The following is a 24,027-nucleotide window of genomic DNA, read 5'->3' as shown; positions in this document are numbered from 1 at the left end:
AAGAGTCCAGTCCGGTAGGGAAAGGGCAATCAATCTTTTTATGCTCTCCTCTTCGTTAACAGGCCAAGCCCTAACAAATCTGCTGAGAATACAAGCCGGGTGGCGGGATTGCTTTCAATTAGCAACTGGCATTCAGACAACCTTCACAATGATGCCAGTAGTTTCACTAATAAAATCTCCATCGAATCAACTCCATCGTGAAAAGGTCTTCGGTCTGTTCAATCTAAATTTCTGCAGACCGAAGGAAAAACCGTCCAAAATGTGAAACTATAGAACTATTATTATTTATACTTCAACAGCAGATTTCCGCAACTAGAAAGATTTGATTGGAACATGGTCGTAGCTATACCCACAGGGGAAAACGTTAACATTAGAAAAGACACCAGGAAATTCAGCAAAGATGCATTGTTGTCACTGCCTTAGAGGTAAAGCAATCCTGTCCTCACAGAACCTGATGGGATAGCATTTTGCAAGACACAAGGTGTTTAGAATAGAAAAGCCTCAGATTAGGTTGTTTTCATAGCGATAGCTCATGGTATATTTAAACCCACAATTGGCACTATAATATATAACTTATACTTGTAAACAACTCTGCTCTCACAGACACTCAAAAATCAAAAAACAAAGAATTAATCTATACGAAACCAATCTAACGAGACCCTGAATTAACTCGCGGTGACACTAAATAAAAATCCAACTTATAGTCATTACTTTGCCTCAGAGGTAGTGACAATAAGATAGATATCATCATGATACTCTTATCTGATAATACGTAAATTCTATAGCATCACAGGCAAAGTAGGTTAATTTTGCATACCATTAAGTGCACTGACATCAATGAAAGCGATAAAAGAAAGCGAAATCCAAACACAAACACATGAAATGCTACAATCAAACATTGATTTCTAGAAAGTATTTGTGCATCAGAGAGATTCCCATTTAGACAAGTCAACATTCTCCAATTTCAATTGGAGTGGCTGATGTCCCTGTCTGTTCTATCATCATCTGCACAATTTATAAATGCAAAAAAAATAATTATATATGTATAAAAAAAGGCATCAGAGAGATTCCCATTTTAGACTTGTCATCATCCTCTCTAAAAAAAGAGTAACTGATGTCCCTGTCTATTTTATCATCACCTGCCTTGTACTTTAGCCATAGCTTACATTAAAAAAAAAAATTATATTCATAATAACATGCAACAAAAAAAAATTAAGCGAAAAAAAGAAAGTACATGTGCCTAAACAAATGCCTCAGGTTAAAAGTTTTTTCATAGATATATAAATCTCGGAGTATATTTAATACCATCATAGGCAACAGCAGAAGAAATTATACTCTACAAAGACCAAAAACTATCACTGCGGAAGGCCTGGAAAACGGAGGATGAAGAAGAGGAAGAGGAGGAGGAAGCGGTGGAGATAGCTAAAGAAAGTGGAAGCAATAAGAGGAGATAGCGGGGAGAGCCGCTGCAGATTTCCCCTGAACCCTAATAGCTGCGACAAGCAGACATAGAGGAGGATTAATTGTTGCGATGGTATTTATAGTAATGTGTTTGGGATAAATTGAAAGCTAGGGTTTGGTTTGGTTTTTTTTTTGTTTTTAATTACAAGACAACAAGAGAAGATAGGTATAATACGATGTCGCCTCGGGCTGGCTTATTTTTGAGAACCCTCTCCTCTTCTCTTGTGTTTCAAAACTTGGGCTTGAAGTCCTTTACTCGTTGAACTTGCTGGTCTGGGCTATAGCCCAAGTAATTTTAAATTCAATGAAATTCAGCTTTCTCACTTAAAATTAAATTGTCAATAAAATTATTTTTACATGAGAAGAAAGAGAGTATTGAATAATTTCTCCGGAGAATCGAGAAGTTTTTTAGACAGAATTTGATTACCATATAAAAATAGAAAAGACAAATATAATAAAAATAAAATAAATATATCTCTCACACTTTAAAAACTATACTAGAGATAAATTTATTTTATGTTTCGTCTATTTAATTATTTCAATTAGATATTTTTTTTATATATTTTTAAACAAACATTAACCAAATAAAATCTTAAATAAAAAAGGATTGAGAATGAAGGATTAGGGGTGAATAATACAAAACCTTCATGACTTTTCAATTCCAACACCTGATTAGAATATATAGCAACTTAATTAGAAGAACAAAAGACAAGGCAAATTTTTCAATAAGGTTATCCTTCTTTATATCATGCAATTCTCTCTCTTTTTTTAATTATATAACATGCAATTTAATTCTTATATTAAAGGGTTCTTTCAATTATACCCTCCCAAAAGTTCACATGTTTGATTTATGACCCTCTTCCCTTACTCTGCTTTACTTATATTCTCACCTAACCTTTTTTCTTGTTCTTGAAATAATTTCACTCTAATTTCCTTCTCGTTGGGAATAAAAAAAAATTAAAATTTTTTAATTATTGTTTTCTATTTAAAAGAATGACTCTTTAATATAAGAGTGGGGATAATAGTAAAGAGAGGTGAAATTGACAAAAGCTATAATCATGGAAGCAACAAATGATAATAACATTAGATATAACTATGGCGGTGACAACATGAAAGTTAACGAAGGTGACGACAATGATAAAAACCCTAATATCATCACTTGCAGGGATAACAATAGAGATAATGAAAAAAAAAAAAACAATAGAGATAATGAAGAAGATAGTGAACCTTATGACTGTAAAAGTAATTACAATCCATCATAATTGTAAAACAACAATACTATTTATGACTGTAAAAGTAATTACAATCCATCATAATTGTAAAACAACAATACTACTTATGACTGTAAAAGTAATTACAATCCATCATAATTGTAAAACAACAATACTATGTTGTTGTTTTTTTAAAATAATCTCATTCTTTTTCCTAAATTAAGATCACCTGGCTATTGTTTATTGATAAAACACCTTAAAAAAATAAAAATGGTATAGAAATAACTACTCCTGCATATGGTGGTCTAGTTTAGAATATAAATACTAGAGTAGAATTGTCTCGAGGCCCGCGCTTCACTGCAGCCCGGATCAAAAGCCAGTCATTGTATTAAAAAATATGAGCATTATTATTTTATTTTTTCCTCTACGTGATGAAATACTTTAATTGAAAATTAAAAAACTTGACCAGTGTATTGAATCAGATTAATTGATGATCATGTGTATTAATAAATGAAAAAAAGTTGGTGCAACTTCTTTGACCTAGTAGGCCAAGAGCAAACTAATTGTAATGTTCAAGTGCCGAATGAATTAAAAAAAATAAAGTTGTTATTGTTTTAGCTTCTGCCTAACTCTTTTTAAATATAAAATAATAGATTATTAAAGGATTAAATTGTAAAGAAATTATAAGGAATTAAAAGAAAAGATAACTTGATATTTTATTAATTTAAATTAATATATAAAACTTACAACTCGTTAACAAACACAACCACAAATAAATTAACCTTGTTGAACAATATATTTTTTCCTTTTCTTTTATTTTATTTGAAACTTAATTAAATCTTAATTGATCTCATGTTAGATTAAATCTCAAACTAAATTAAAGAATTAAAAAAATATATAAAAATATATTATATTATTTTGATACTGATGAATATAAATTAACCCTCAAAATTTATAACCCAAATTTTAAACATGACACTAATAAATCCCTTACTATCTTCTTGTATAGGCCTTAACTGTAGTTCAATTAGTCATAGGTTAGATGAAATTTAAAAGTAAATTAAAGAATTATAAAAAGATTAAGAATCAAATAATATATATATTTTTTAATTTATTGTCGAATTGTCTCGTCAAGCTTCTTCTCCTGGGCATTGTGTGTTGCAGTTAGACTCCCAACACGGCTCCAATAACCTTTTATCTCATCCACTCCTCATTTTTCCATGCAATAACAGGAAGAAAAAAAAACAATGCAACCATCCACAATATTTTGTGTGCGTAGACAATGTTTTCTATGGTAGAAAAGGCCATCGATTTGAGTTTTTACCAAGACAGATGCTTCCAACCATGATAACAAAAGCAAATAAGAAGTAATTGGCTATCAATTTTACAATCGAAGGACCCAATCAATTAAAAAAAAAATTGGCAACTAAAGTAAAAAAGAATAAAAAACACTGCTCTAGTTCATCATGGAGTGAGCGGTGTTTAACTCTATCATGACAACCTTTCCGTTTTACATTTTTTATATAATTTAATTTAATGTGGAGTATTCGACATGGCCCAGAAAAAAGAAAATGACTCTGACGTTATCCCATCCAAAAACACATCCTTAGGATTGAATCACACATGAGTTCTTATGTCGTATTGCAGACACAAGCCATTGGACCTTGCAAGGAAGGAAGCCTACCAATTATGGGCTGCCATGTAATCCTCTGCAACTTGCCACGTCCATTCTTGTCTCTAAGGCAATCAATAAACCACACGACAAACTGTCTTTTCTATCTAATTAACTTACGTCACGCCACCACGTTCTTCCCTGCTAACCTACTCCTCCTCTTCTCTTTCTCCATATAAAGTCTGATACATACATTATCATCACATGACCACCTCTGCCACCCTCTTCAAGTTAATGTTCTAAGGTACGATTTCTCATCAATTCAATGGTTAAAATGATGACGATGATGTTGAAAGTTCATTTTGAAATTTATGCAGTCTTGAAATCCTGGAATGAAAATGTGGTTCCAGAGTGAAATCACTGGTCCGAATTGATAGTAGCATTTGTTTTCCTTTTTTTGTTGATTTGTCCTTGTGATTGATTGATATATTGGCATTGATTCAGCGTGCAGTTATTGAATTATTTGTTTTTGGAAAATATGGTTTTAGAGGAGAATTACTGGTTGAACATGGATAGTAAGATATTTTTGTTGATTTTCCGTTGTGATTGAAATTTTTCATTGATTATGGGATGCAGCTATTGAATTGTTATTGGCTGATTGATCAATAATCATGCCAAAGGTTGTTGAGACACGGTCCATGTTGCTTCAACTTGTATGGGTGTTCTTCATCTTCTCGGGCTTTGTCAAGAATGGAAATGCTGGGATAACGAGCGCTTTTATTCGGTCAGAATGGCCATCTATCGATATCCCTCTTGATAATGAAGTGTTTGCAGTCCCAAAGGGTTATAATGCACCTCAACAAGTAAGCAATTAAAATATCCTGTGCTAAAAAGATCTGTGATGAGATTGCATATGGACATATGGATATGCTTGATAATTTTGTCTGTTATGCCCAACTTTAATGCAATTATATGAAGATGGAATTATCATGCAATTATATGAAGATGTATTCTAATTTTCTTTCTTACACCTTCATACGGACCCCTTTTACACAGCAAGTAGATTAGTGCAATCATGTACCTCTAAAAGAAAAACTAAAGTCAATTGGTGTTACGTCAAATGCAGTAGCATTCAAGTGCAAAGATTACTGATTTATGTTTATGACTATACGAGGTTAATATATCTTGAAACCTACTAAACTGTGTTACCACAAGCACACTTTTCATTCAATTGAGAGTCCCTGGAATCATTTTCCTCAGATGATGATGGGATGAATATCATCTACCATATATATCTGCATTTTGTTTCATTTTATAGTTATTTCTTTGTAATTTAACCATATTTTCCTGAATTACTTTAACCATAGGTACATATAACCCAAGGTGACTACAATGGAAAGGCTGTTATTATCTCGTGGGTGACACCTGATGAACCAGGCACCAACAAAGTGCAATATGGTGTGTCAAAGAAGAAATATGATTTTACTGCAGAGGGGACAGTGAAAAATTATACCTTTTACAATTACAAGTCTGGCTACATTCATCAGTGCCTTGTTGATGGCCTTGAGGTAATTGTTAATTGAACCATAGAAGGAGGCAAATTGATGAATTGTTGAATATTTTGTCTTTTTCTCCGAGTAACATAGAAATTACCAACTGCAAGTTGATATAGTAAATTATTGTGTTAGAAATTACTTGAAAAAAGTCGCTCACCCTCTTATATATCAACTTTAACAGGTTCTGATCTTGGCAGAGCCTTTTTCATATAGTAAATAGATTAAAAAGGCACTCTGGGGGTTTTCTGCCATGCCAAACACATAAGAATGACTTTTGAGTAGTTACTATGCATATAAACATGCTCCAATTGAATTTCCATGCTATGCCAATTGACACACAACCAATTTGGAAATCTTTTTGGTTCACAGATGTTTAATAAATAATCACTTGAGTTTCTTTCTTGTTTCCAGTACGAGACCAAGTACTACTACAAGATTGGCAGCAGTGATTCTTCTCGAGAATTCTGGTTCCAAACACCTCCAAAGATCAATCCAGATACTCCTTACAAGTTTGGAATAATTGGTGAGTTGTTCCGTTCTTTACAAAGTCTTATAGGGACCGTTATAAAATTTTTGAAAGGTTAAAATAGTACGCTGCGTTGAACTTCGATATGTACTGCTGATTTTCACACACACACATACACTTTGGTACCATATATTTGATGGAATCTGTGCTGTTTAGGCTTGACATGGTTCTGTTACGTGAAGCATGATAATGGCTATTAAAAAACAATTAGATAAGTGAAATTTCCAGAACCTGGAGGAAATTAGTACTTCAATTGGACAAAATATTTCCCCTACCTGATGGGCAACCAATATATAAGTTTTAGAGAAGACTATGTCAGAATGTGCCATGGATAATCTCTTATGTCTTTTGGCATGTTACAATGAAAGAGAGGTTCGTTATTTGGAATTAAAGAACCGGCTAGGGTTTGTGCATGCCAGAGCCCTGTGTTTCTAAAAAATCCAACTTCTCAAGGGCATTCCTCTATCTAATCACGGCCTTTCTCTTTTTGCAGCGTTAATCATGATACTTCTACTCTTCCTTTTTTCCTTTCTATCGCCTTAAAGTTGATATCCATATGTTCTTTTTTCTGTATGCATGTAAATATGTAATTGGATAAAAGGCTTACCTTTCTTTAAAGAACCCAGAGGCTGTGGTATCTCCAATGGGGCAGGTCCCTTGCTTGGAGGCTCTGGATCCCATTCTTTTCTTATGAATTTCAATAATACGTTCCTCCTTTTCTATTCCAGGTGACTTGGGACAGACATATAATTCCCTGTCTACACTTGAGCATTATATGCAGAGTGGAGCTCAAGCGGTATTATTTGTTGGAGATCTTGCTTATGCTGATAGATATAAATACAATGACGTTGGTATACGGTGGGATAGCTGGGGTCGTTTTGTTGAGCGCAGTGCAGCATATCAGCCATGGATGTGGTCTGCTGGAAATCATGAAATAGAGTACATGCCTTACATGGTACAGTGTTCAGTCATTCATCATTTTGCACTGCTTTCTGTCATGATGCCATCATTCAGTTTTTAACTTAACTTTTCGGTGCTATGAGAACTTCCAGTCTATCTTGAATTCCTGATATATGCTGTCCATTGCACAAGAAATATTTGTGTACAGATACAGCAAGCACCTGGACCATTTTTAGATTCTATTTCTTTTTCCATTGCTGCTATACTGCCACGATTATCATGATCCCACGAGATTTTATAGTGATCCATGCTGAGTAATGTTGTCTAATGAATAAAGGAACTTGCATACTGAATTGGTAATACTGACAGTAAACATTTTCTGGACCGTTTACAGGTTATTGCTTCTCGTTGTTCCTACAGTACCATTGTTCTCATTCCATTCCATAAGCATGGAATAGGCTTGTGGACACATGCAAATTTTTTTTTACTTGATCTTTTCAATTTCTGTTAGTTATTTTTCCTTGTGTATATCCTTGTTGCTTATTATAAACCCCCATATCCAGCTACACCTATATATGATTTAACTAACCGTACCATTGAACCTACTGTAACTGCTTTTCCCCTAATTTTGCAAAAACATTTAGTCCTTAAGAAATGAAATATCAATAAGTCAAAGAATACAGCAAATTTACTGACAGTTTTCATGACAAGACATGAGTTTCAGCTTCTGTGTGTGGACCTTAATAACCTAAATAATTTGTTAGGTGTTTTTTGTCTCTTCTTTTCCTTTTTTGTTTTATTTCATACATTCAGCATGCAATGCTTGGCAATATAGTTCACATGTAGAAATCTGTTTTCCTTAGAAGTTAAAGTTCCTGTCCAGTTCCTAATTCTTTACAATTGTAACATATGTTCAGGGAGAAGTTATTCCTTTCAAATCTTATCTTAATCGATACCCTACTCCTCATTTAGCCTCCAAAAGCAGCAGCCCTTTCTGGTATGCCATCAGACGTGCATCTGCTCATATAATTGTGCTGTCCAGCTATTCTTCTTTCGGTAACTTTTCATTCCCTTCTCTACATTGATATCAATTCAGCAGTCATCCTATGGTCCCTTGTTTTATGGATCCACACTAAAGTAGTCCAATGAATCACAATCTATTCCTCTCCTACCTCACAGTGGGAGTTCACTAATTTTCAATGACATAATTTATCAGCATAAACAAGAGTATTTTCCATTCTCCCATCTCATAATTTACTACTTCAGAACCTTATGTGATTGATATTAATTCACTAATTTTCAATGACATAATTTATCAGCATAAACACGAATATTTTCCATTCTCCCATCTCATAATTGACTACTTCAGAACCTTATGTGATTGATATTGATAATGTCAATCACATACGGTGAAAGGTTTTGATAAGGTTCTTTGACCATCATGATTCTGGAAGTCTTGGCATCCTCTTAAAATTTCCTAAGGAAACTATTTTATAAGTAACAGGTGAAAAACTTCTCTTTAAATCGTGGCCAAGTGCAGTGTCAAGGAAACTTTACGATTTTAATGTTAGTCATAGGACAGTCTCAGATTAGAGTGTTCGTATGGTAAAAATTCCTATTGTTCAATTTGCACCATGGGTGCTGGACCTATTCATAAGGTCGTTCATTGTTACTGCACTTTGTGCAGCAGTTCCCCTTGGCCTTGCTATAGAAATATTGCATAATGCTGGAAGAGGGAAAACTAGCTACACAATTTGTCTCAAGCACGTTAAAAGCATGAGTCATCGAATTGTCTTACAATGCCTACACTTTTGATCTCTTCCCAGCAGTCATATTGTCTCAATTTGTCAGGTTAGCTAGCATCTCCTACCTGATTTTGTAGCATCTATTGTGCTGCCCCTGAAAATCCACGAGGACCATCTACATTCCGTGGAGGATATGCATTATCATTAAAAGTGAGGATTTTTAGCGGGAGTATTTGTAGTATTTTTCTTCCTTGTTCTTTCAACATGTTGTTACCCGCTATGATTTGAAGACCTTGGTGTATAAAAATGTTAAAATGGGGACTGCCTGAAAACTACCAAGCGAAATCAGTGCATTCCACAAACGTGTCTTCTGAGATGCTTGCGTTAAAATTATGTTTCAAGTAAAATTCTCAGCAAATACAAGTAGTTTGACCTCTCTCGCTAAAACCAAAATGAATAATTAAACCCCTGTGACATAGAAATGTATAGCGTTCTTTTTAAGGGAAGAGCTGTGTGATTTATATCCCTTAGTTTATTTGAACTTTTGAACAGTGAAATATACCCCTCAGTGGGAATGGCTCAGAGAAGAACTTAAAAGGGTTGACAGGGAGAAGACACCTTGGCTCATTGTTCTTATGCATATCCCCATCTACAACAGTAACGAAGCACACTTCATGGAAGGTGAAAGTATGCGGGCAGTCTTTGAGAAGTGGTTTGTTCGTTACAAAGTTGATGTAGTTTTTGCTGGGCATGTCCATGCTTATGAAAGATCAGTATGCTTCTTTCCTCATATGTTTTTCCCTTTGTTTTACAATATGGTTGCTAATGTTTGTATGTTAAGATCTCAGAAAAAAAAAAATTCTCGAAGAAACCGTTTGGTGGTTCATTCAAAATCCAATTGACTTTTAACTTGTCATCAACTAAACAAATTGTAATTCCGAAGCACAGTACTTTTGATCATCATTTAGTCATGCTAATTAATATATGTTGAATGTATGTCATGAATTTTGTTTTACAATTTTATACAATTCCATTGACAAATATCTTTCGTTAGACTAGAAGAAAAGCACCGTTTTTCATAAATTGTTTTTACCAATTTCAGTATCGAGTCTCAAACACACGCTACAATGTATCTAGTGGTGACCGTTTTCCGGCAGCAGATGAATCTGCCCCTGTCTACATTACTGTCGGAGATGGAGGAAATCAAGAAGGTCTTGCCGGAAGGTAACTGAAGCTACTCGGGGAAAAGATTTAGAGAACACTGCTGCTGGTGGTGTTAAATAATTGTTGCCTTCATCCTGCAGGTTTAGAGATCCACAACCAGATTACTCGGCATTCAGAGAAGCCAGTTATGGGCACTCTACATTGGAGATAAAGAACAGGACACATGCAATCTACCATTGGAATCGCAATGATGATGGGAAAAAAGTGCCGACTGATGCATTTGTCTTACACAACCAGTACTGGTAAGTATAATTTACCACTTTTTTCCATGCACCACCAATGTAACAGCAATTGTGTTTTTGGCCGAAATGGACACGTTTTCTGCTTCTGAAAAATCAGATGTAAGCAATGTTCTCTAAATTGTCATTTCTGGCAACACTGATATTCGTATGAGAAGAACATGGAACCAGGGGAGGTCTATGTGTGTGGTTAACATGTTAGTCCTAAAATTCTGGAATATTTTTAATCATATCCTTTATGTTTAGGCTTATTTTATGGGAAATATATATTTTTTACCCCTAAAAATCATGTATTATCTTCATGGCTCCCCTTTTATTACTTTATTTTCAAGTTTATCCAACTTTTTTTCGTATTGCCCCCACCAAACCTCAAATTCTTGTTCTACCCCTGCATGGAATAATTAACGGAGAAAGCCAGCTTGTTAGCATTTATTTGTTTTTGTGATGGAGTATTAACAATATTGATGTTGAAGATACGCTGACAAGGGCATGTTATCCTATCGAAAGGAATAAATAATTACAGTAGTAAATATTCATAATAGTTAGAAATTTAAATTTACTCACAAATCTAGCCTTCATAACGAAGAAGTCTAACTTGAAGTCTAAAACTATTATGCACTGACAATAAATCATCCATATCAGAATGTAATCAGAGTTTTTATTTTATCTTGCTAATGAAATAATTTAGAAAGTTGGGCTGTGTCAACACAGGGGAAGAAATCTGAGAAGAAAAAAATTGAAGAAGCATCATTTGAGAACTGTTGTTGGCTGGGTTTCAAGTTACTGACAATATTTCAAGAACTCGGGAAGCTATCTCCAGATTTATTCGGCAAGATTGATGGAAATGGAATGCTAGTTAATCAAGCATTCTGAATGGAGATTCATTTTGATCCTGCAATTGTAATAGTTCCTCAACAAAAACACATGGATAATGCCTGTCCTGTGAGTGCAATATCCTGTCTCATAAATGCACAGAATCCAGTGAAATGATCGAAGTGTGCAGATTATGCTATCAAGGGCTTTTTTCTTTGCAAGCAAATGCATTATATTAACATGCGCCTAGTCCAGTTTAGCATTGGAAAAACCTCTACAAGATATTGATATCGCAAGCATTAATCTTTTACCATGAGTCATTATCCAAAAAAATAAATAAGAACTGCATAACTGGAAAGATAATTTCCCTTAATGCAAATAATTCCTTTCCTTAATCATCAAAAAACCACCAAATCATGCATTGGCTCCCATTTACGAAAGTTTGACTCTTTTTGATTGTGCAACCCTGTTCACAGGAGTTCAATTACATATTAGGAATATTTGTATGAGAATCCTCTTTAATGAAACAAAATCTTCTGAGCTTCGTCATCATTCAAGCCCTTTTTACAATTGATGCATTGTAATAACCACACAATGGGATTCTTTCCATTCATGAAAAGATACTACATTAATTCAAGACTCAATAAAAAGAGGAACATTTTTCACAATCTTTATGCCAAACTAAACTCAAGCTTGACCTTTCTTGAGTTCTCAATGGAAACGGTTGGTACAGAAAGGTGCCCCTCTGAGGGTTCTAGCATATCAGCAACCTCGGAAGGAACACCTCATAGAGATGGTAGTGAACTAGATCAAACAGAGATGGTCAATACGAATATGAAAGAGAAAGTTGTCCAAGGATCTGAACCAGCCCTCCTTCCCAAATCGAGTGCTCGTGTTTTGCTGGATTTGAAGCTTTCTAGAGATAATTCGATCCGCGGGTCGAAGCTAGAATTCAATCTATTTAGCCCCATGAATGTTGGTTCTTCTCATGCTAAAGAGTCTACCGATGAGACCTTGAAGCAAACCGAGTCTAGGGTTTTCCCTTGCAACTTTTGCAAAAGAGAGTTCTCCACATCCCAAGCCTTAGGTGGGCATCAAAACGCACACAAACAAGAGAGGACACTAGCCAAGAGGCGTCAAGAGATGGATGTGGGTGCTTTAGTACACTTGCCATATTATCCCTATTCAAGCCTCTCAACAAACCCATATTATGGATCTTTAAATAGGTCACTTGGTGTACGGTTGGATTCCTTGATTCACAAGACATCGCCTCCTTATTCATGGACATCCCCCATAGGGCTTCGCTACGGTGCCCATGGTGGCTGGTCCGGGCAAACTACGATGAATACACAACCTTCGAATGGTAGACTAACGACAGAGAGTTTGGATGCTTTTAGTGGTGGATTTGGAATTTCTAGTTCCTCATCTTCTTCAAGGTTTGAGGACAATCTACTTCGAAATTTTGGTTCTCCTCCATCATCCAATAGTGTTGCAGTCAACAAGCCTCCCGGTACTGATCATATGCGGCAAACTGACCTTCCAAAAAGTTATCAAACAGATGATTCGGGACTTGATTTGTCACTCAAGCTCTAGAAAATTAATTAATATTGTCTAGTAGAATACTACAAGCATGCTAGTTGTTTATGCTTGTTCTATTTCTATTTGTTTTTATTCATCATGTGCTTGGATTTCACATTGAACTAAAGATACGTACAAAAACATGCTTAGTTATTTCGTTGTCTTCTTTGGTTTCTAATTTATAAATGTCAATGCACAATTTTCCCTCTCTCCATATGACCTTGCGAAACTAGATGCATGGGATCTTAATTACTGCATAAAGGTCGACCTTCATGATCTTTCCCTACTTATGTTTTGTATTTTTCTAAGCATCAGAGTTTCCCCCTTTTATATAGGCCATGCGAGCAATCACACCTTCTCTAAGATCAATCTTTCGCCAATGTTAGATGGGTATTTCGTCGCTAGGTTTTTGAAGAATTTTAGTCGGAGCTCTACTGCTAATTAATGAAATCAATTCGGGAGAGATGGAAACTTAAATATGGGATTTTGATACAGAAGTTGTAGTTTGTTTTCTTGGTTGAGCATCCGTTTGATTCTAAGAAGGGTGGCATGCATGCACCAACTCTTAATTTGTGCACAATATTAACACGCCATTTTAGAGCCATAAATTGAGATTTCCTTCCTGTTCTTCATTAGAAGCAACTAATCATAAGATCCAGTGCATGATATTGATGCTGTATTGGCATCTTCTGGGATAATATGAAACGAATAATTTCACGAGTTAATAAGGGTTTATTTTATTTTATTTTTTATATATATAACGATAACGTATATCCCCAACCATTTTAGGCATCGGACAAGACTAAGTCTTCTTTTCAAAGGATCGCCCTTCACATCAGTTTATTAATTATATCCAAGAAACTAAACCTTTTTAGTTATTGACAACAAGATTTTAGTTTAGTGTATTTGCCTAGGATATGTTTATTTATTAAAAAATTGAATTTATTTTTATTTTTAATTATTTTTTTTATCATTTTGATATTAAAATAATTTTTTAAAAATAAAAATATATTATTTTAAAATTTTCTAACTAATAAACATTTTAAAAAATATACTTGGAAAATCAAGAAAGAGAAGAAGTCTTTTTGATCACTATGCCTGTCTTTCAGAGTTGTATAAAATGGATTATATGTAGTGCCCTCAAATATATTCCTCAGACCAGTTTTTAAGTACTATTGAAACTAAGTACTTCATGATATTAATTTATTCACTTTTATTTTTTCCACGGCCTCTCTTTGAATTAAAATCTTTAATGATAACAAAATCAACAAAATCATTTATCATTTAAGTCAACTGTAAAAGATAATATTTTCTGTAACGTTAGGATCAATTAATGTAGAGAACAACTGTCTTAACGTGTGATTCATCTATATATATATATATGTTGAAGCGAAATTAACCTTCATGTCCTTGAGAGCTGAGACACACACAGAAACACAATATGTATATTTGATGATGTTAATTTCTTGATTTTTTGAAAAAACCTAAGATACAGAATATCGAAAAGATATTCAAAAACAATTGAAGTGAATAGGCAAGATTTTCAGAACATAAATAGCTTATCAGCACTTTATTTTGATTATAAAAGCTCAAAAATTAATTATGAAAAGCAATCCCCAGCGCCCCATTTTCGTAGATAGAAAATACGAAAAGCTCGATCACGTTGTTTTATGATGGTTAAAAATAATTAAGCACATTTTTTTTTTAAAAAAAATAATAATTATCTTCCAAATATATTCTTTACATATATATTCTATACACACTTGGGTTTTTACATGAGTTAACATTATTAGTGTTATTGCATATATATAGAGAACCCACATGAGGCATCCTCGTTCAATGGTTGGAAAAGGTTTCGAGTGATTGGATTCTGACAAGGTTTTTGTTAGTTTTCAGTCCTGGATGAGTAGGGGAACTGGTTGGCATTGTAGTATTTGTAAGAACTTACTAAGTATTAGTTGCCTTCTAATATGAATTGGTTTGCTACCAGAAACAGTCAGGAATAATGGAATGTTGCTAGTTTTTTTTAAAAAAAAGTGGAATAACTTCAATCATGGGAATTAGCATCATTGCCGAGGAACATTCAACTGGTGGCTTGTCCTGTGACAATCATACAATCTAATGGTACAGCACTTCCTACTGTCCTCTCGACCAATCTACCTGTTCGGTATACTTCTTCAATCCCTTTTCCTTTAGACCACTGCAAAAAGTTATTTACACTAAAGGTGTTTCCTCGCATATACAAGGCACGAGATTTATTAACTGGTTCGCAAGAATGACAGTAATGTTCTCTGTATGCATCTATGGGGTGGGTAGAAGAAAAGCCTCTTTCAAAAGGTTCGCCGACTGGGGTCTGCTACTCGACGGGTTCACTCAAGAATCGCGATAAATATGCTGTGGCGACCACTTGAGGTGCAAATTTAATCTTCCGGATTTAGCCTCGTCAAGTTGGAAGCAATCTTTGTATTCGCCTTCCAATAAAACCCTGGTCAAAGTCAGGATGCATCTCCCCATATAATCCTGAAGTAAATACAATCAAGCCCAAACATGGTGTCAGCACTCATTACAGCAACACAAGGTCAACAAAGACATGCAGCACAATGCAGGAGTCTATAAATCCATCGAAGCAACTAGATTTGTGTTATATATCAGGATAGCTTTCTGTTAAAAGTTTGAAAATGCCAAGCACCAGATATCCCGATGGAAAAAGTGCGCTCAGGCACCACGACAGCACTCCCATAGTGAGATTTGCACGTAGCAGTGGTTTAGAGACCAATATTTACTTGGTATTAAAGCCACTCATTTGGCCAATATGTTTAACATTAGAAAATTAATAGACAAGATGGACAAGGAACCGTATAAGCATCCAGTTCAGAAGTCAGCCCCACCACATAATTACCAACACGTTAATTTTGGAGTATAATGTGCAAGCAGCAAGCATTTTGACGATTGCTTCAAAAGATAAAATATCAAGAATAGTACATTTTATGGATTTTATTAAAACTTTCTAATTTCAAAACCACAGACAATAAGAGCAGCTTTGATTAATCCCTAACAACCCACAAAGATTGTTATTAAAAATGTTCTTTTAAAAAACAAACCTAGGATCAACTCAGGTCATTGTAGTGCCGACCTAGGGGATAATTGCGAGAATGCAAATGAACCACAGGACTATGGGCCTAGAATGATCACAACTGTACCATTACGTAAGTAAATGATAAAGAACTTGAAAAATAACAGCAGTTAGTTCTTGTTTTCTTTGTACCTTCCCAAATGTGTCATGATCCCAAACTTCGACAATAAGCATATCATGTAGTCCATCCTCAACAACAAAGTCAAATGTTTGATTCCAAACAGGATTCAAGTTGTTGTTCACAACCTGGAAAAGGAAATTAACAATGAAGTAAATTATACTCTGAAGCCAGAGAGAGCAATAGTAACCGCTGAAGATATTAAGAAGCTAGGAGCATGAGGTAGAAGTGCAAAGATAAATAAAATCCCCTTCTTCAAGGGTCTCCTTCACCATAAAAAAATGCATAAGGAACAGAAAAAACTAGAGGTGGAAAGGCAAGGTTAATGAAGAAATCACAAGAAAGACAGCAGTTCAAAAAGAAGAAGAAAAGAAGAAGAAGAAGAAGTTGTTCATGGTTTGGAATGAAGCCTTTACCCTGGTCTTGTTTCTCATCTCCGATTTCTTCATTGTTAGTGTAACAAAGGGGTCAGCCTTACCCATCAAATCCACCACTGGCAGATCTTCTGCAGAAATGACAGTGATGGAGAGAACTCCTCTAACGATAACCTCTCTTCTCTTCTTTGTGACTTCATTTACATTTCCAGTAATTTCCATACTGTTTGCGCCGTTTTTAAGTACCTTCTCTAAAGAAGTCATTGAGAAGCTGGAGGCAAAAGAGTTCCCAAAGCCATTCTCCATACCAAAAGGAAGGTACAAAAGTTCCAGGTGCACCTAAAATCAAACAATAGTTGAGACAACAATACAATTGAACAGTCATCATGGTACTACCCTGGGATGTAAAAGGTCTCTCAGAGTCTTCATGATAATGTATTTCCAAAGGGAAGTGACAAGTGTTCTCACCTGCCCCCTGTTTTTATTATCTCGTTGGACCTCCAAATCCTTGACCAGCTTCAACCACAAATCCTTCACTTTACCAGGCTCAAGCTCATTTAGTTTTACTTGGGCGCACCCGATGAGCTCAGCCGCCTGTATCCCCTCATCATCATAAATTTTTACTACCAAGTGTTGAGTAGTTGCATCTTCAACAACAAATTCAAAGTGTTCGTTCCATATTGGATTCAGATCATTGTTCTACAGGAGAAAAAACGAATTCATTTCAAATCAAGTTTAAAACAAAACCCCTCAAAAGAAAATGTTGTTTTAAATTACACTACTAAAATGCTTAAAAATATCTCACAATTATTTTGGTGGTTTTCGTTTTGTCAGGTAAAGGGCGTATGTATAACTTGGCGAAGGGATCAGATTTCCCAATGAGATCTTTATTCGTCAAATCCTTTGCCTGCACAAGCTTCACCTCCAATATTCCCACAGGCTTTAACTCCAGGTCACTGCACAATAGCATTATTAGCTACTTCATTGAATTGACAAAACAAAAACAAATGCAGCCAATAACCACCACCACACCCTGCCCCATGGTTCCACCCTCTCTAGCAGGTAGAAAGGAGAAAATGAACCACCACGAATACCCCTTCTTAGCAGTCCTATGGTTCCACCTTCTATGGCTAATTGAAAGGAAAAAATGAACCATCACCACTTCTGGACAGCTCAACCAAGTATTTAAAGAGAAAGAGTTAGTATACGCAAGCAAGAGAACTTAACACAAGGTGCCAAGTCCAACACTTTGTGAGCGTGTAAGGAGATTAAGAGTTGCATTAATTGATAATCTCAAAAGCAACTCTTCCTAGCATGTTTTTGGTAATATGCCTGCAAGGTATAAAAAATTGGACCACAGCCACCTCATGCAACTCCATGTTTGCTTGGGAACAATTGTCAAGTCAAACTGACATATATGCAGCGAGACTAAAGAGTGCGTGAAAATGTTATACAAACAGAGTGTAGCCCTCACAAGAATACCAGGTCTAAAGAATGGCATATCTGACAACCAAATCCTATATTGAGTTCATGTGAGGTAGATTTCTAGAATAAAAACTATTTCCAATACCCCAAAAACTACTCCATTAAGTATTTCTAGGGTGATACGTCCATGGTGTTATAATTAATCATTCGAAATTACTCAAATGCTTTTCTACAATTACAGAATGAATGATGAGAGACCAGCAATCAAAGACACAGTAATTTTTATTAGGAAAGAAAAGTGAAAAATGCAATCAAAGTGCTTCCATCTCTTGCCGAGCACTGACATACCTGTAATCCCCAGGCAAAATTGGAACAACTTTCCGAACAGGCCAGGTAATAGAATCTTCAACAGCATTCTGTATTGTCTCCTGTATGGGTGAACATGCAGCTTTATTATGCTCAATCATGTTGTCACATAAATCTGGAAAGTAAAGCCGTGTTTGATAGTGAAAAATAAAAAATAAAATTATCCCATCATCCTCCACAAGCACCTTAAATATGCAATAGAGTATTTGCTTATGCCTGAACACACACACACACACATTGTAATTAAACAAAAGCAATATGCTTCTGTATTTACAATTTACCTACTCATAATAATCTAGTTTCTATCACAATACAGCCAGTGTCCAAGGCCTTCGAAGACCAACATAATATTTGAATATATAATCACAAGGATCAATCCCAAATTGCAGCAATAGATGCTTTTCAAGCAACTTCAATTCAAGAACTTGCGGCATTGTCACAACACTTTGTCCGTGACAAGATTCCAATTAGTTATTCAAACAGGCCTTCCAAATCTTTGGTCTCAAATCATTCGCAAAGCCATGAAGAACATGTCTTTTCACAGACCTAAACTAAGAAGTAATAACTCATACAATTTAATCTCTTTGACAGAATCTACCTGAGTACCAACAGAGAGATGAAGCACCTGAAGCCCACCAGTTAAGACAGATTAAAATGACAACGAAACTGAAAAATTTAATCCCATCTTGAATTAAATGCGTCGACTATAATCTAATAAGAGAATTTAGCATACTTGACTTTGAAAAACTAGACTAGTCTCCAGGTTGGCCAGTTAAAATTTAAGGAAAAGTATGTGAAATCGAAACTCAAATTATCAATGGGAAAGGAAAGCTATTTCTAATCCATAGAATTCAAAAGGAAGAAATGTTAATTGATAAAGCCAGACAATAATACATTATCACATAATGAAATCAGGGAAGATTATAATGTGTTCTGTTATCACATGATCAAAGGAAGGAGGCTAACAATGGGTAGCACAAACCTGAATAGCATCATCAAGTCCTGGAATTGCTGATATATCACCACCAACAACTTTAAGTGTAAAATCCATTTTTTTCTGCAAGACAGGAAACATCCACGATGAAACTTGTACTTGCTCAGTGTGTGTTCATGCACAAGCACGTGAGTGCATGTGAGAGAGAGATAGAGGCATAAAGAGCACATTATCACGGTTTATTATTTTTTCTAAATTCACTTCTTTATTGTCAAGTAGATTATGTTGAAGCTTTGGATCAATCCGCACCTAGAATCAGTGCTGCATGCTGATGCTGCTACAATTCCCATTCAAATGACAGTTCAAACTCCCAGTCCCATCAAAAAATATCTTAAATTTCTATACTAATCAAAGAAAAGTAGAAATAAAAGAAAGAGGATTTCATAGGCATATGATTGAAAAATGGATATTGGTTGATCTAAAGGAAGCAATATAGAATTGATCATGTCTATGTGTGCTACTATGTTGGTTGGTGCTAAATTCCAAATATATCAACAGATACAAAGTTAGTAGCATACTAATGTATGACAGTGATTAGTAGACTAGACATTTTATATTCAAATAACAGTCGGGTAAAATATTCTACCCCCTCCCCCAAAAATAGAACTGATACCGCACCTTTTGTCTCAAAGAACAACAAACAGCTCCAAAGCAAGGAAACTCAGCAACTAGTGGCTTAAAGATCAACCTGAAAACCCCAGTAAATCCGATATCTTTTACCTGAGTAGAAGAAAGAAGAAAAGGCAAAAAGAAAGAAAAAAAAATGCAGACAGACAGAGGAAGGGCAAAGCATGAGATGATGATAAGCTGCATTAAATGTCAAGTTACGGGATACAACAAAAAAATCTTGAACAAAGAGAGAGACAAAGCACATTATCACAATAAGATGTCTGGCTGAAACATGTAAATGCCGGGAGGAAGGTCCAGCATTCTACATTTGATCAGCTGAAGAGTTTTAGAAGCAAAATAAAATATGTAGTCGGGCAGGAAACTTCTTAAGTTTCAGGTGATTACTCAAGAAATAATATGTTGAAAGATGCAGAGTCGGGTGATAATTTTATTGCATTTTTAAAGATTCACGCAAGAAACTAAAATTGTTGGGAGCAAAAGAACAGTTAAAGGTGCATATTTATTTTTCACCTTCTAGTTTACAGATGTTTATTTAGATGATTCAAATCTAATATTTATTAACTAAGGTCTTCTAATGCAATGCTTTAGGACCGTATCAAGTTTTTGAGTTCAGTCCCATTCTAATCACAACATTCAAAGTTCTAACGGATGTGAAAACACAATAGGTGGCCTAAGCATTATGGTTCAACCAGTAGAGCAGAGTTTCAGCAGCACAAGTAAGGACAACAAGTCAAAATTAAGGACAAAGATTCTACATTCTCTACTAGATTTCCTTTAAAAGGTTGATAAACTGATATTCTGATTTTTTTTACCTGTACAGGCAAAGAAACGCCAAATCTAGTCTTAATATCAAGTACTATACTTGGATTCCCATCCCAGTTCATTTCCAACTCCATGGTGATGCCACTGCCTCCATCTTCAATGATAGAAACTCCTAAAAATAACATTGATTTAGGATTGTCATTTTGTATCATCTACAGAAAATAATGTGACAAAATATTACAATACACAGAAAACCGAATTCTACATTTGATCATATCCTAGCAAGAACTAGGGAACCTACACATGCACCACCATTTTGGCCATATGAACATGATGAAAACGAAAGAAATCTCTGAAACAAGTCTCCAACAGAAGCTGACAATGAAAACGAAAGAAATCTCTGAAACAAGTCTCCAACAGAAGCTGACAATGAAAACGAAAGAAATCTCTGAAACAAGTCTCCAACAGAAGCTGACAATCAGCTCACAATGGACCAGTAGAGCACAGCAAAAGCCAGATGAAATGCTGCACGCCTACAGCAACTAACCTATCAAGTAAACTCTAATTGCAAATGAACATAATCGAAGCACAATAGCAAATACCTAAATAATTGCATCCCAATTGCAAAAAGAGAAATTTACCAAACCAACCTGTAAATTGGGGCGCAACAGTACCAAGAGTAAACTTCGAAAATTTGAGAGATGACAATATAATCGGTCTATATTGCTCAAGGACAGGTTCCACTGAATCCTTTATCAACCCAGAAGCTGCCTACACACACCAAAATTATAGATAAATTCATTTTCTCAGAACCAATTGAGAACAACCCGTAACTATGTCATATGCTATAAACTATATGAAAAGTGAAACCCCATATATAAAAGCAAAATACCTGGTCAACATAAGGCCAGATCTTTGTAAGATGTTGATTAAGCCAATCCAACTGCAGAAACAAAAATAAAAGTCAAATCAGAACCTCAATGACACATAGATAACATATACATAGACCAAAAAAAGAAAGAGTAAGAGTCAACGAGAGCTTAACTTCTGGCGCTGAGAGAAGACAACCCAAGAAGGGTAGTACTCAGCTGGCAAGATCTTTCTTGAATCCTCCACTGTCATTCTTGCAAAAGCAGCTATAGTTGTTGCCTGAAGTTATGATTAAACAAGAACCCAGAAACCAAATCAATGCAAAGAAATTAAAAACACATAAAGATGCAAACATTCCCAACAACTTAATTAGCAAAAACCCAGAAACCAAAAACACTCGAAGAAGTCAAAAAACACAACAAAAAAGTTAACTTTATAATCAAAACAACATAATTAACATCAAAGCAAGCCAACAAAGCTACTTACAAGCTCAGACCGAAGCTTGGATCTTGCATTCTCAGACTTAACAAAACCGACAATCAATGCTAGACCGACAGCAAGACCGATAATCAATCCAACAAAAAACGACATTCTGTGGTTTTTGATCAGTACACGGTGAAAAAGAAAGAATGTACAAGGAGTAGCGTGTATGAATGATAACAGAAGAAGGGAGAAGTTTCCTTTCCCTTGTGCGCGCTCTTCTTGTTTTCGTGCTATAAAAGCGTTTGCTCACTACTTCTTGTGTTTGTTTATTAGGGGTTGCTTTTGATGGTAGTTGGCTTTGGTGTTCGTTGTAATCAAAGCTTCTTTTTTTTTTCAATTTTTTTGTTGTGGGCAGGAGATGTTGATGTTTTTTTCTGCTTTTTAAGACGCAAGAAAGTAAGTGCAAGAGAAAAGGTTGTTTGCCGACAAAAAGCCGACCTTTTCTTTTTATTTTGTTCTGGTTTTTTCAGGACAGAGGATTGAGATAGATTGGATGTTTCTGATTTTTTTTTTATTTTTGTCCTCGTGATGCTTCTGATCTCATTCATAAGATGGCAAATGGCAAGTCTGTTGGCTATATGTGTGATTGACTAGTAATATTCGTTCTCCTAGACATGATTAACTTATTGACCTTTTGAGATTTGTCTCCCGATAATAATAGATTTAGTAATTTAAAATGTAACTTTTCGTTAATATATATAAAAAGTCTAATCTAAATAGGTAAAAACCGACTGAAGAAACAGTTTGAAAACGATAATTGAAAAGCGTTGCTTTCCATCTCATTTGTTTGAGAGACAAATTTCCATGGACGAGGGTTCACTGGATGTGCTGAGATGCAATGGATATCAAAATAAGAGTTGATGATATATTTGTCAAATCTTGTTTGGAGTTGACCTGAACAAGAAATTGAAATTGAAATTTGATTTTCACGGTTCACTAGATATGCTGAGATGTAATGAATATCAAAATAAGAGTTAATGACATATACTTGTCAAATCCTGTCTAGATTCGACGTGAACAAGAAATTGAAATTAAGTTTAAATTTCACAAGTTAAAAATTTTAAAAATAATTTATATAAATATAGAATATATATATTATAAATAATAAAGTTTAAAAAATTATTTAAATTTTTTTTTCATATTAGAAAGATATTACATTTCTTATTCTACATTGAGAAAATATGATTTTTTTTTTATAAATATAAAATATATATACTAATAGCCTTTCAATTTCATATTAAAAAATTTAAAGTTGATTCCACATATCAAGTGAGCTATATTAATTATAAATCTATTTTTTTGCTATTTTAGACCTGAGTTCCAAATTAATCTTAAGATTGAATCGGATGTAATAATTATGGTGAAGGATGTTCTTGATTTAATTATAGTGGAATAAGAATCACATATACTGCTGTAGGTCCGAACTTTATTCCATGGAAGTGACTATGTGAGGATGATGACATATTTCCGTGATAATTAATTATATCTTGTTTGGAACAATTCACATGATTAAATTAATTATTGTATTTGAATACAATATGCCAAAGCAAATTAGAGGGGAGACCTTTGACTTGCTGCAATAATTTAAAAAAAAATTAATATAGAAAAATAATAAGAAAAATTATTTTGATTAGCCTATAATTTAACTATTTTTACACTTATTTTCTGTGTTTTCAAAAATTACAGTTTATGTAATTGATGAATGTAAAATAGATTAAATTATAAGATAATTTAAGATGTAAGCTGTTATATGCACATTTAAAGTTTAGGATATAAAATGTGAATTTTTTTTTTATACGATGCTTGCATTTATGCAGGTAATTGTGTTGTGCTATGTCTTTCTGGATGCTGCTACTTGTTTATCAGTGTCCGTAGAATGTCTTAGTTGAAACTTGGCTATAATTACTGTTGGAATTTGCTTGATTAATTAAGTTCAAATATCGAATTCTCAGAAGAAGAAGAAAAAACCAAGGCATTGTTGATTTCCTTCTAATCGCTTGTTTCAGT

The 24,027-nt window shown here is 34.6% G+C and overlaps 3 protein-coding genes across 4 annotated transcripts; 2 read left to right on the top strand and 1 right to left on the bottom strand.

Moving 5' to 3' along the window:
- Window positions 1-4,320: 4,320 nt before the first annotated feature.
- PAP26 (purple acid phosphatase 26) lies at window positions 4,321-11,520 on the top strand. Of its 2 annotated transcripts, none has more exons than XM_011021912.1 (10): window positions 4,321-4,588; window positions 4,921-5,147; window positions 5,652-5,852; window positions 6,252-6,363; window positions 7,095-7,321; window positions 8,184-8,322; window positions 9,564-9,784; window positions 10,114-10,235; window positions 10,316-10,477; window positions 11,186-11,520. In XM_011021912.1, exons 2-10 carry the CDS (start codon window positions 4,956-4,958, stop codon window positions 11,259-11,261), a joined length of 1,452 nt encoding a protein of 483 aa, XP_011020214.1. In that variant the 5' UTR covers window positions 4,321-4,588; window positions 4,921-4,955; the 3' UTR covers window positions 11,262-11,520. The 2 variants fall into 2 exon arrangements, with proteins under 2 accessions (XP_011020214.1, XP_011020215.1); XM_011021913.1 differs by having other exon boundaries at window positions 4,321-4,647; window positions 4,918-5,147.
- Window positions 11,521-11,699: 179 nt separating this feature from the next.
- Window positions 11,700-12,880, top strand: LOC105122661 (zinc finger protein 3-like). The gene has a single exon (XM_011021911.1). It carries the CDS (start codon window positions 11,861-11,863, stop codon window positions 12,878-12,880), a length of 1,020 nt encoding a protein of 339 aa, XP_011020213.1. The 5' UTR covers window positions 11,700-11,860.
- Window positions 12,881-14,893: 2,013 nt separating this feature from the next.
- On the bottom strand, window positions 14,894-22,565 carry LOC105122660 (synaptotagmin-5-like). Its single transcript, XM_011021910.1, has 13 exons — window positions 22,024-22,565; window positions 21,712-21,816; window positions 21,560-21,610; window positions 21,318-21,438; window positions 20,718-20,839; window positions 19,894-19,995; window positions 19,264-19,338; window positions 18,264-18,343; window positions 17,296-17,446; window positions 16,959-17,189; window positions 16,533-16,829; window positions 16,131-16,244; window positions 14,894-15,385 (listed from the first exon to the last, which is right to left on the bottom strand). The coding sequence occupies exons 1-13, from the start codon at window positions 22,126-22,128 to the stop codon at window positions 15,239-15,241; spliced, it is 1,701 nt and encodes a 566-aa protein (XP_011020212.1). The 5' UTR covers window positions 22,129-22,565; the 3' UTR covers window positions 14,894-15,238.
- Window positions 22,566-24,027: the final 1,462 nt, after the last annotated feature.

This window comes from Populus euphratica, unplaced genomic scaffold (genome assembly GCF_000495115.2).
Source record: "Populus euphratica unplaced genomic scaffold, PopEup_1.0 scaffold20.1, whole genome shotgun sequence".
NCBI classification, from domain to species: Eukaryota; Viridiplantae; Streptophyta; class Magnoliopsida; order Malpighiales; family Salicaceae; genus Populus; species Populus euphratica.
The sequence above is the reverse complement of the archived record's forward strand: the minus strand, read 5'-3'. Positions and strand labels throughout refer to the sequence as shown.

Bases quoted from the DNA above. Each gene is read 5' to 3' on its own strand.
- LOC105122661 (XM_011021911.1), top strand. From the start codon at position 11,861: ATGCATTGTAATAACCACACAATGGGATTCTTTCCATTCATGAAAAGA.
- LOC105122660 (XM_011021910.1), bottom strand. From the start codon at position 22,128: ATGTCGTTTTTTGTTGGATTGATTATCGGTCTTGCTGTCGGTCTAGCA. The intron at 18,344-19,263 runs GTTTGTGCTACC...TCACCCATACAG, and splicing joins GACTTGATGATGCTATTCAG to GAGACAATACAGAATGCTGT. The intron at 17,190-17,295 runs GTGAGATATTTT...TTTCTCCTGTAG, and splicing joins CGAAAACCACCAAAATAATT to AACAATGATCTGAATCCAAT.
- PAP26 (XM_011021912.1), top strand. From the start codon at position 4,956: ATGCCAAAGGTTGTTGAGACACGGTCCATGTTGCTTCAACTTGTATGG. The intron at 5,853-6,251 runs GTAATTGTTAAT...TCTTGTTTCCAG, and splicing joins GCCTTGTTGATGGCCTTGAG to TACGAGACCAAGTACTACTA. The intron at 8,323-9,563 runs GTAACTTTTCAT...ACTTTTGAACAG, and splicing joins GTCCAGCTATTCTTCTTTCG to TGAAATATACCCCTCAGTGG.